This window comes from Schistosoma haematobium, chromosome 4, assembly GCF_000699445.3.
Source record: "Schistosoma haematobium chromosome 4, whole genome shotgun sequence".
NCBI classification, from domain to species: domain Eukaryota; kingdom Metazoa; phylum Platyhelminthes; class Trematoda; order Strigeidida; family Schistosomatidae; genus Schistosoma; species Schistosoma haematobium.
The window spans coordinates 19,192,451-19,204,540 of NC_067199.1; the positions used below are offsets into that span (position 1 = coordinate 19,192,451).

Sequence of the window (12,090 nt, forward strand, 5' to 3'; positions counted from 1 at the left end):
ACAAACATCTGTATATTTGAGATACATTGATGACAATTTCATCTTATACAATAACAGCGACTATAGTGATCGTCCACTTAGATCCTTCAGTTTTGCTCACCTGTATCCAAAGTGAATTACTTAAACTCAGTGATAACCAGAAATAAAAACGGTACAGTTTCACGTATTATTTACATTTCAATAGCTTTTGTTTAGTCTCCTATAAAAGTTTTCAAGGAAACCAGTTTATTTTTAGTTCTTGTCAACAATGGACTGAAAGTTATGCGAAGAAACATAATCAGAAATGGCTATCCCATAAAATTCATAAATCAAGATCAAGACAAATGAAATGTTCCAAGAAGCCAATAACCGTAGAAAGAATGTGTTTGTCAAACTACTATTCGAAGGGGATGATCTTAGTGTACAGAATAAATGTTGATCTAGGGTAATCAGTTGTGCTGACCTATCCAGCTGTGCTAACATTGAAATCACATATGCAGCGAAAAGGCTACGTAGAGCAACTAACTTGGATGATCGACCTCTTCTAGTTACTCCCAGCTGTAACTTGTACTTGCACTACTCTTACGTTAAAAGAATAAATATAGTACTATCGGAAAAAATCTCCTGATACTGCTCTCCGAGTAATAAATAGACAAGATTTTTACAGACTTCTATTTCATACAGTAACAGTTACTATCCATTCCCTCAACACCGATTACTATGTGCAAAAGAACTTATAGTTTACTTGACACTACTGAGATGACTGTTTTACTGATAGCCTTCCATTCTTTGTTTCTTTCCTTTCTCAAATACTTGAGATTTCCCTTATTTGTTGGTTTTCGTTTTTATTTAATTACAATAGTACTCTTATTATCCATTTTAGTCATTTTCATTCCTAATTTATGGTTATTGCAGTTACTCTTATTATTTTAACATTATTTAGTTCGGTGTTTGACCACTTATATACTTAGTCTTTTTTTCATCATCTCTACAAATATTATTATCACTAGTCATACTTCACTATTGTTTTTTTGGTAATTAATATCATTTTCATCATTTAGCACATGTTTCTTGAACTCGATTACGTCATATTCTTTGTCTCGCTTAATTCATTCTCTTATATAAATATTAGAGGTATTTATAATTATTTTTCACTAGTAAACATAATAACTTTATACACGTTACACTCATAAGTATAATCTTCAAACATTCCATTTATTTATACAAATCAGTGCGTTTATGGAAGATTTAGAGCATTTAAAGTTAAATGGATTCACTTCATCCCACTATGTTTGTTGTCGCTTTACAAAAGTTTATTAAGGGAATTAATTAGATGAGCCATTCAAAATCATTAGCTAAAAATGGTAATAGCTCTTGTTTCTGCTACGGTTAGCAAATAGAGATGTACAAAGTTTAAATGAAACTTTGTAAACAAAACAGAATGTCACGTTCTTATAGATTTCGTGTCGCCTACCAAATGAGACAATATTAAACTTTTCCTATATCTAGACACACAAGATAGTGACAGCAGGTCGTAAATACGATGCGTGATTTAGACGAAAAACAAGTGTTTCTTAGTTTAGTTGTCAATAGTTCATCATTTTTGAAGTCAAATATGAGGTACCGTCTTTTCATATACAGTGGTGTTAGTTGGTTTCTTAATGTGCATTTCGCTAGTTTTTCTGAAAGATTTTCCCTTCAAGTTGATGTGCATTTATTTTCTTGACTATCGTCCACTCAAATATTTATGCCTCTAAATGTTGGACTACGTATGAGATTTCTTTAGTACTGAAAGAGGGCCAGAAGAACAGAAATTAGTGTACTGGCTAGCTTATAATTCTTTATGAAGGATTTTTTTCTGATAATCTAGTGTCTTCCTGTTGAAATGGTTTAATTGTGTTCGCAAGCTATCTAGTTACTTCATAGTATGGAGAGTTGAATATATCCAAGCATGACCGGACTGATGGTTAAGATTTATGTATTTTCATTACTCTGTTAGTCCTTGGCACATGCCTTTCTACATACTCAGGCTGTTCAGAGGTTAAATGTACTTAGATGTGTTTGTGAGATCCTATTTTCTCTATTTGGTCTCGACCACTGACTAATTTTTACTCTTTTATTCATTTCGAATTCTTGGAAGTATTCTATACATTTTTTATGTTTGACTGTTAACAACGATAAATCTAATGATATTTTCATATCATAATGTAACAACTTTGCTTCCTCCAGCCTCTGCTACTCAAAAAGACATATGTTGTAAATAGGATATATTTTGGGAGTGACCAGGGAAGTGTCCATTTACATCGATGTTAATTTAATTATATGTCAATTAGACTTATGATTTTCTATTACAAAATATATCAACTAACCAGTCATCACTTGAGCAGAAAATTGCGGTGAATGTTCGTAGAATAATGAGTGGGTACAACTGGATTTGTCAGCGGTTAGTAATTTTCCTGAATAAAAAGGATTATCTCAGATTGCTATTGATACCCTATCTGAAGATATTTCAAAACTAGTTTTATCCTTAAAAGGTGGTAGGTAAGTTAGTGGAACAGGCTACAAGCGCACACTAATTGCGGTGGCCAATGTTAGTGGTTTAATATCCGATAATTGTTAGAGAATATGGATAGTATTCATGACCATATTGTGATTGAATCAGCCTGTTGAGTAGTCAAACTCTGAAATGAATTGTGTAAAAGGCTGTTAATTTATCTTTGCCTAAGGTTTTAGTTATTAGTGGCTAGAAATCCTAGATAATATAAATTACGATAGCACTGATATGTTTAGTTTTTATCCTCTTCCAAGTTTTAAACTTCGTAAACCATGTTCATTTGTTTCCAGGTTATTAATAGTTTTTATCATGTCCATTTCAATAATTTCAAACTTTACAGCGTCACCTCTTTGTAAGTTTGTCCAGTTCAGCAAGTTGAACTGCTACTCCATTATTTTTCTGACTGAAAAGACAATTTATTTTCTAAAGCATTCGTAGTAAATTCCTCACTGTTTCAACTGTTATCTTTCATTTTATTTTGTTTTAATTAGATCATACAATGGTTGATTTTGTCAAACCGAATTTATTGGGAACTCTCAAAGAATTCAATAATCGTTTTGGTAATCCAATAAAAAATGGACAACATTCAAATTCAACACCAAGAGACGTAAATATAATGAAGAAAAGAGCGCATATTTTATATAAAACACTAGATGGTTGTGTTCAGGTATTTATTATTATTATTATTATTATTATTATTATTATTATTATTATATAGTTCACATAACTGTAATTACATAACTATCCAATGTTTTGAAATACGGGTGTGCGTGTGTATATATTGTGGCATACGAAAATATTTTAACCTTCTAGTGATCAATACTACGGTGAATATATTGAGAAGAGTCGTTAGAATCAATAAAATGAGGGAACAGAATTTTCGATTTGTTTTTGTCATTACAAATCAATGAATAATTATAATAAACCATTGTAGCAGAAACCTCTGCATCAGTAGGCCTCAACGTACATAAGGGAAAATGAAAGATCTTCAGATACAACACAGAACACCAAACCCAATCACATTCGATGGAGAAGCTTTGGAAGATGTGGAAAATTTCACGTACCGGGGATGCATTCATACAGGATGCATTCCTACAGTTAAAGAACATATGGAGCTCAAAACAATTGTCAAGCAATATCAAAGTCACAATCTTCAATACGAACGTCAAGACAGTTCTGCTATATGAAGCTGACACTTGGAAAACTACTACAACCATCATCAAAATTGTACAGGTATTTCTAAACAATTACCTACTCAAGATACTGAATGTCTTTTGGCCGGATACCATCAGCAACAACTTACCGTGAGAGAAAACAATCTAGCTTCCATTTGAAGAGAAAATTAGGAAAAGACGCTGGAAGTGGATAGGACATACATTACGGAAAACATCAAACTGCATCTTGAGGCAAGCGCTAACTTGGAATCATGAAGGGAAGACCAAAGAACACACTGCGTCGAGAATCGGAAGCAGACATGAAAATTATTAATAGCAACTGGGAAGAATTCTCGAAGACAGATTTAGATGGCGAATAGTTGTGGGAGGCCTATACTCCACCACGAGGTGTAACAGATGTAAGTATACTCGTCTATCATTCATTAAAATTACTCAATTATTTAATTTAGTGAATCTGCTCAAGTGACAATCAAATTGTTATAATGATCTCATTTTTATCTAACTGATATTTTTAAAGAATTCCAACATTAAATCCGAATAAAGAACTTATTCGTCACTATAAATTATCAGTCAACACAATCTCAAAACAATATTTAAGACAACAATTTGAAATTGTCAACTATCCAAAAAAGTGTTCAACATAATCATAAGTGAAATCTATCGATAGGTTGACAACCATGAAGTACGTGTTATAACATAAAATTTAGAACGTATACAATTATGTTTCTTGTTCAGTAGATGGAAACATTCATCAGTTAAGTTTATTTGTGTTGACAAAATTTTCTAATATTTTTTTTAGACTCACATTATTATTGTTTTTTTTTTTAGGAAAAATTATTTATTTTTAAATTGTTTTCTTTTTTATTTCTTATTTTTATTCTTGTCTATAGCGTAAAGATTATAGTGTATTAACGAAATATTTACCACCAAGATATGAATATGTAATTATGTGTAGATTAAGTAAAGTACAACAAGAATTATATAAATATTTTTTGGAAAATCACAGTAATATAAATTCTAATAATAATAATACTTCTACTAATCAAGATGAAACAAATCATCGAAAAAAATTATTTATGATTCAACAAATCTTATATCGTATATCCACACATCCACATGCATTAAGAATACATGAAACAAAAGAAGCTCGTAAAGTAAGTTAGTTGATAACTAGTACAAATATTTCAGTTATTTATCAGTATGATGTGTATCTTTTAAATTGATTATTTATTTTTGTCTTAATTTATAAATATATCCTCTGGTGTAAGTTTCTCTCTTTTTGTTTTGTTGAAATTTTAAATACTACTTTAATTTGAATAATTTTTGGTGAATCTTTACTTTAAGTTTTATCTATGTACGAAAAATCAAGTGTATTTGAACGTTTTTGAATGATCTTGACCTCCTAGAAACTTTTGAAAATATATTAAATAGAGTATCAAGATAGCTAATTATCTAATCAAAATGTGAAACAATTCTTCATATTTCTAAGTACTTTTGATAGACATGTTATTCAGTGCTGATTGGTTGAAATATATATTCAACTTTTTCTAAGCTTCTGAAGATTTTATTAAGGGACATTTGTGCACTCTTAGAAGTTTTATTTCATGAACATTACTTGACTTAAACGATAGGAATAGATTCTACTAGTGGAAAACTTCTTTGAGTATTATCTTTTTTTGTTTAATTTATATCCTGAGACTGCATGTGTATAGCAAATGAAGTGTCACTTTTCCTGTGGTGTGTGGTTTTTGTAAATTGATACTGAGCTGTCTATGGTTTTTTCTTAAAGTTACCAATAATTTCCAATCTAAAAATTCGTTATATATATATATATATATATATATATATATATATATATATATATATATATATATATATAATTTCGAAATTTATAGATCTTCATTAATAGCATTTATGAACTGAATAAATTCATAATTATATTGATTACTGTTCTATTTTATCATCTAGATGCTTCTTATGGATGAAGATAGTTTTATTGACGATTCAGCAAATTCATCAGAAGAATCTTCAGATGATTCAACTTCTTCAGATGACAGTGATGAGAATATCAACAGAAAAAATGACGAGATCGATGAAGATAGTGAAACTAGAAAGTCTTTAAATATTACTGATTCAAATAATAACAATGAAAGTAATACTGTTAGACCACGTCGTAGACATCGTCCAATCACTCGTCAAGAATCAAGAAATCCTACTGTTCTTATTGATTCTGAAAATGATTCAGAATGTGTTATTGATGCTGGTGAATGTCAAAAACCGTGGTGGTATATGTTTTACAACGATGAATATGATTGGCAGATTGATGTAGGTGCTAAAATGGATGTTTTGTTCAATATACTTAAACGATGCTCTGATATTGGTGACAAAGTGATTATGTTCTCTCATAGTTTGATATCATTGGATTTAGTTGAAAGATTTTTAGCAGAGATAAATCGTCAGTGGTCTGTCTATCAGGTAAGTTACGTTTTGTTTTAATTACTTTATTTTTGAAGGGCTTATGTTGTAATGTGATATCCGTGAAACGTGCGTATCGTGGCAGGGAATTCTGTCTTTTCAGTTGAATAATTAACGTAATGTACTGCGCAACGTCAGAAGAACTTGGAGGAAAATCGCTCAATATTTCTCGGAAGCTAAAAATGTATCGTTCGGTTCAGTTATGACCGAATTCAATCAAGAGAGTAGTGTTATCATTTTCTCTAAAAGTTTTTAAACTCCATTAACTAAAAACGTTTCACAAATCCATTGAGTGACTTATTTCGGTTGGGTGATATTAGTCATCCATTCCCAGCTGCGTTAAATCAGCGTTTTACTAAACAAAATATGTGGTCCAGTGGTCGAAATATTGTTATATTTTGTATCTGTTACATCACCAAGTATCTTTTATGGTTACGTGTGAGTCCAGTTATCAGTCCTTATTAGTAAACTAGTCTCATCATTTTATTAGATATTTGCCCGTATCACATCTGGTGTATGTTGAGTAACTTCAAGGGAATCACATAACCCACACTGATTGATGGTCTTCCGAATTTGTTGTTACAAGTCGATACAACCAACCGTTTTCTATTCTATTACAGTAAGAAGTGTTTCTAATTTGTGAGACAAATTTTTTTAAGATATTCACAAGTAATTATTGTGTTATAAAATACTGAAAATATATGAACAGGATATATATATATATATATATATATATATATATATATATATATGACTGCAAAGTTTTCATCCCTTTTATTGTATTTCACCATAGTTCAATCTCTAGCTAATCAATTACATAAAACTTTTTTTAAGGATCAAATATCAAATGAAAAAGGTGATAAGAATGTAAAATCTTCACAAAATCCAGAAATTTTAAATCGCCCAGATTTATCAGCATATTTTTCTGATATTGGACATAATACATGGATTCGTGGCTTAGACTACGAACGAATGGATGGTAGTATGAATGTAAATATACGAAAAGATTTGCAGACACGTTTCAATTCTACTAGTAATACACGGTTACGACTGTTTATCATATCTACTAAAGCTGGTGGATTGGGTATCAATCTAGTTTCCGCAAATCGTCTTATTCTTCTTGACGCATCTTGGAATCCAAGTCATGATATTCAGTCAATATTTAGAAGTTATCGTTTCGGTCAAAGCAAACCTGTTTATATTTATCGTCTTATTGCAAAAGGGACAATGGAAGAAAAAATTTATGATCGACAGGTATTATTTTACTTAATATGTATCATCTAAAATTTAGTTATACTACTACTGATATTGATTAGGAATGAGACTTTAAGTTTCAGTTTCACAAAAAACCATCCTACTTATCTGGAATTTTTAGCGATAGTTGTAAAAAGACATATATCTGAAAAAGGACCAAACCACTTAATGCATGTGATATGTTTGAATTCTATTACGAGTTCACCTTACTCAGTAAACGAAACGAAGGTCAAATATACAGTGACACGATAGGCTATTTTAATCCGTTGTCCCCGACCCCGCTAACTAGATCCAAAAGTCTTGATCAGGCATAGAGAATTTATTCTACAAGCACCTAGAAAATACGAGGTCACTAAGCACACAATCCAAGCTTATTTATACAATGATAGAGACGCCCTTGGGAGAGCCACAAAATAATGTACTAAAAAAATCCGTCAATCAATGACAGTCAAGGATTTCCGAGTGGGAATTGTAAGCTGTAGGTCAACTAACCGTCTCTGGGTGCGGAAACATAAAATTCAAAATTTCAGAATAAAATTACAAATTAGGACCTTTTCTAAATGAATTCTGGAGATCTAACGTCCTCAACAGCATCAACAGATCTGTTTATAACTCATTACTTTGTTTTGTTATTACCGACTTAACCTTTTTACGTTGAAAACATGTGATCAAGTCATTCAGTTTAAGACGTTTTCCGTTCCTCATCTTGTCGAGGGTTCAGAACAAATAATTGAGCCATGGGTGAAATTCAAAGTACTATCATTAATGGTAATGTATTTTAAACGCTTCATTTCACAAGGTATATAAAGCGTTTTCACGTGGTAAAGATAGTGTTTTCCTCAATAATTACACAGGAACATAGGATGTACTAATTTACAACCAGTAGCTTTGTTGGTTCAACAACGAACACCAACAAATTAAAATGAGTACTATAGATAAAAAATGTAGAAATTATTTCAAATCAATAAGTGTTCACTGAATGCAAAAAAAATAAAACTAAATGTTATCACAACTGCAATCACAGATTTATGTCAACACTTAAGAATATCATATAGAATGACAGAGTTATATTCTCAGAGGTGCGTGATTATGAAACCAGTTATTGTACTGTACGTAATATAATGAAATGTAAAAGAAGGAACTAAATAATAAGGAAATGAAGTTAAGATGAGTAAGTAGATTTAACACTTACTGTTTCAATGTATCTCATATTTTACGTTCTTTTTCATTGTACTGATAAAATTTGACGAACTGGAAATCAGCTTCCTTGAATCATTCAAATTTCCGTGTGATGGAATTTCCTGGATAACGTTGATATCGACTATGTCGTTAGGACACGACCTCATTCTCATGATAAAAAGCAGTATTTATCTATTCTTAAGATGTAAGTAATACGATTCTTCATATTACTAGGTACATTAAAAAAAAGGAAACCTTAAATTCAGAACAAACTTGGTTAATACAATTTAAATATCTCATCCAGGAATATATTGACCGGCTTCCGTTAATTCTGTGGAAATGAATATAATACGAATATCGCGAACGAATAAGTTGCAAATGTCGATAATCCATGTAGATGTCTGACTTATTTTTCTAGACTACATTTCCTTATGATCCAGGTAACTTTTGACTCATGTGTAATATTAATATCTTGTATGTGATGACCATAATTTTAACGCATGTTTAATGTATTGATGTAATATATTCGAATTTATTTCTACTCTTCAGGTAACTAAACAGTCTTTATCTCTTCGAGTAATCGATGAACTACAAATTGGTCGACATTTTTCAGATTCTGATTTACAAGAACTATTTACTTTTGAACCAGATATATGGAACCCTAATGGAAATGATAAACGTCCTACACCAATATTACCTAAAGATCGTTTATTAGCTGATATGCTTACAGAATATCCACATTTAATTGTGACTTATCATAATCATGATTCCTTATTAGAGCATAGAGAAGATGAAGGTCTTACAGAATCAGAACGTCAAGAAGCATGGAGAGAGTTTGAAGAAGAGAAACGATTAGGTATATCATTAGCTCAATATCAACGTTTATTGTTACAACAGGAGTGGATAGCGCAACATCAACAACAATTTCAACAACAACAGCAACAAAATCAATTTCACTTGCAACAACGTTTGGTTTTACCGAATTTTGTCAGTCCCAACTTTCGCTTCTCAATGATTCCATCATTAAATAACGAAGAGACAATTGTTATTAACGATGATAACAATAATAATAGTAACATACATCTCTTTCCAACATCGACATTCACTGACAATACAGTGAACATTTCAAATACTGGCATGAATATCATTGATAATAATAGTAGTAATATACCTGTAACTAAATCAACAGAAAATACTTTAACCAATGTTGGTAGTGGTAGTACTGAGGATATGCAAACTGTTCTACCACAAGCGATTCATAGCAATGTTAGCAATAATGCTATTGGAAGTTCATTAATCACTACCAATCCGTCTAGATCTCAAGCACGCTATGTGGCATCACCGATTACCAATATGCTAAGTAAGTTATTTTTTGTTTTGCTATTTTATACGTCGCTCAATCCCTATTGTGATTATACTAATTTGTAGTAGATTACTTGATTTTTACGACCCATTTATACACGAAGTGTTAGATATAAAGGGTATGGAAGGCTTTTTTCCCAGGTTTTTTTATTAATGAATGTTATAAATTTATTTTGTCATTCGTTTATCACTTTTTCTGTAGTTCCTTTCCTGCCTAATGTTTTTTACAGCACGCTATACTACTTATGAATTATAAATAACCAGAGTTATATATAACGATTTTCAGAGGTTATTCACGCAACCCCTTTGTCAGACACTAGATTTTTTCCACTCTTTTTTGTATATTACGGCTATTGATACAATCTAGGCCTTCAATCCGAAATTGACGGGGTCGAGTTCAAACCAGTAACTAAAGTTCCACGACCAAACCATCCAGTTCAGAGAACACAACTCCACCAAAATCATCCACCTGAGCTATAAATCTTCACCATCTTATAATCAAGTCCATAATTCACTATGCGATTACTTCACTTATCTTATGTACTATGTTGATTGATGATACATTATTTCACCGAATCAGCCATTTTGAATGTTTATACTCTTATTGCAATGTTTTGGTCGCTCACTAAACTATTGATATTTTTTTTTACTTACCTTATCCACGCTGCTTTGAAACCTCGTTTACCTTCAAATATTTGCTTTGCTTCAAAAAACCTAGTAGCTAATTTGTTTTCTTTGTTTATTGTTTTGATCACTTAGCATATGTAAGTGCTGTTCTCTCGCTTTTAGTACATTCTGGAACTTATTGAAAGGATATACCTTGCTTTTAGCTTAAATTTTGATGGTGTAACTGAAGCCTGGACAGCTAACGATTTTAAAATTGATGAATTCTTAGCGTTCATCTTGTTTTCCATAATGGCGTCGTACTTTTAAACATATTTCATTTCTTGTAACGTTGAGATGCTTACATGTAACTTGTTAGTTGAACTAGCTCTGTTTTTACAGACTTCAAGTCCGAAAATTTTCACTTGTTTAACTGTTTTATTAGTTTTTATTGTTGTTGCACAATGGCCAGAATGACAATTCGCTTACTGAACATATTTATGGTGCTCAGCTGAATAAGTCTCAAGAAAAAAATTATTGAACTGATTAATTAGATATACGAATAAGTATAAAGGTATTAAAACTTGTGTGCTTACTCAAGATACTCTACCTAAACAGTATAACTATGAATTAATTGTTAGCAAATAACTTACTTACTTAATTACTTACCTACTTATTTACGCCTGTTACTCCCAATGGAGCATAGGCCGCAGACCAGTATTCTCCAACCCACTCTATCCTGGACCTTCTTTTCTAGTTCCATCCATTTCTTGTTCATTTTTCTTATGTCTATCTCCATTTCCCGGCGTAATGTGTTCTTTGGTCTTCCTCTTTTCCTTTGGCCTTGTGGATTGCATGTGAGGGCTTACCTTGTGACACAGTTGGGTGCTTTCCTCAATGTGTGTCCTATCCACTTCCAGCACTTCATCTTGATTTCTCCCTCCGCTGGGATCTGATTTGTTCTGTCCCACAGTAGGTTGTTGCTGATAGCGTCCGGCCAACGGATCTGAAGTATTTTACGTAGACAACTGTTAATAAACACCTGTATCTTCTGGATGATAGCTTTCGTAGTTTTCCAAGTTTTTACATCTTCCAAATCTTCTCCGTCAAGTGCGATTCGATTGTTGCATGCTGTGTTGTATCGGATAATCTTCCTTTTCCCTTTGTGTATAATGAAACCTACTTCTGCTGAGACTGCTGCTACACCGGTCGTCTTCTCCTGCATTTGTTGTTACGTGTGCGATAGAAGAACCAAATCATCTGCGAAGTCTAAATCGTCCATCTGCATCCTATTTGCCTACTGTATCCCGTGCTTCCCTTCAGATGTTGACGTCTTTATGATCCAGTCGGTCACCAGCAGAAAGAGATAGGGTGAGAGTAAGAAACCTTGCCTGACACCGGTCTTCACTTCGAACGAGTCTGTTCTCCATGCACGATTTTGCAGTTTCATCCATCATAGGAATTCTGAATGATATTGACTATCTTCTGAGGCATGCCGTAGTGTCGAAG

The 12,090-nt window shown here is 32.2% G+C and overlaps 1 protein-coding gene across 1 annotated transcript in view; it reads left to right on the forward strand.

Moving 5' to 3' along the window:
* Positions 1–12,090, forward strand: part of MS3_00010916 (uncharacterized protein) — a gene marked incomplete at both ends in the record, with an annotated part of 30,940 nt that overhangs the window by 16,850 nt on the left and 2,000 nt on the right. Inside the window, 5 exons of the mRNA XM_051219330.1 lie at positions 3,025–3,200; positions 4,599–4,862; positions 5,677–6,183; positions 7,018–7,437; positions 9,166–9,976. Coding sequence (XP_051066433.1) covers positions 3,025–3,200; positions 4,599–4,862; positions 5,677–6,183; positions 7,018–7,437; positions 9,166–9,976 — 2,178 coding nt within the window. The remainder of the gene's footprint in view (positions 1–3,024; positions 3,201–4,598; positions 4,863–5,676; positions 6,184–7,017; positions 7,438–9,165; positions 9,977–12,090) is intronic.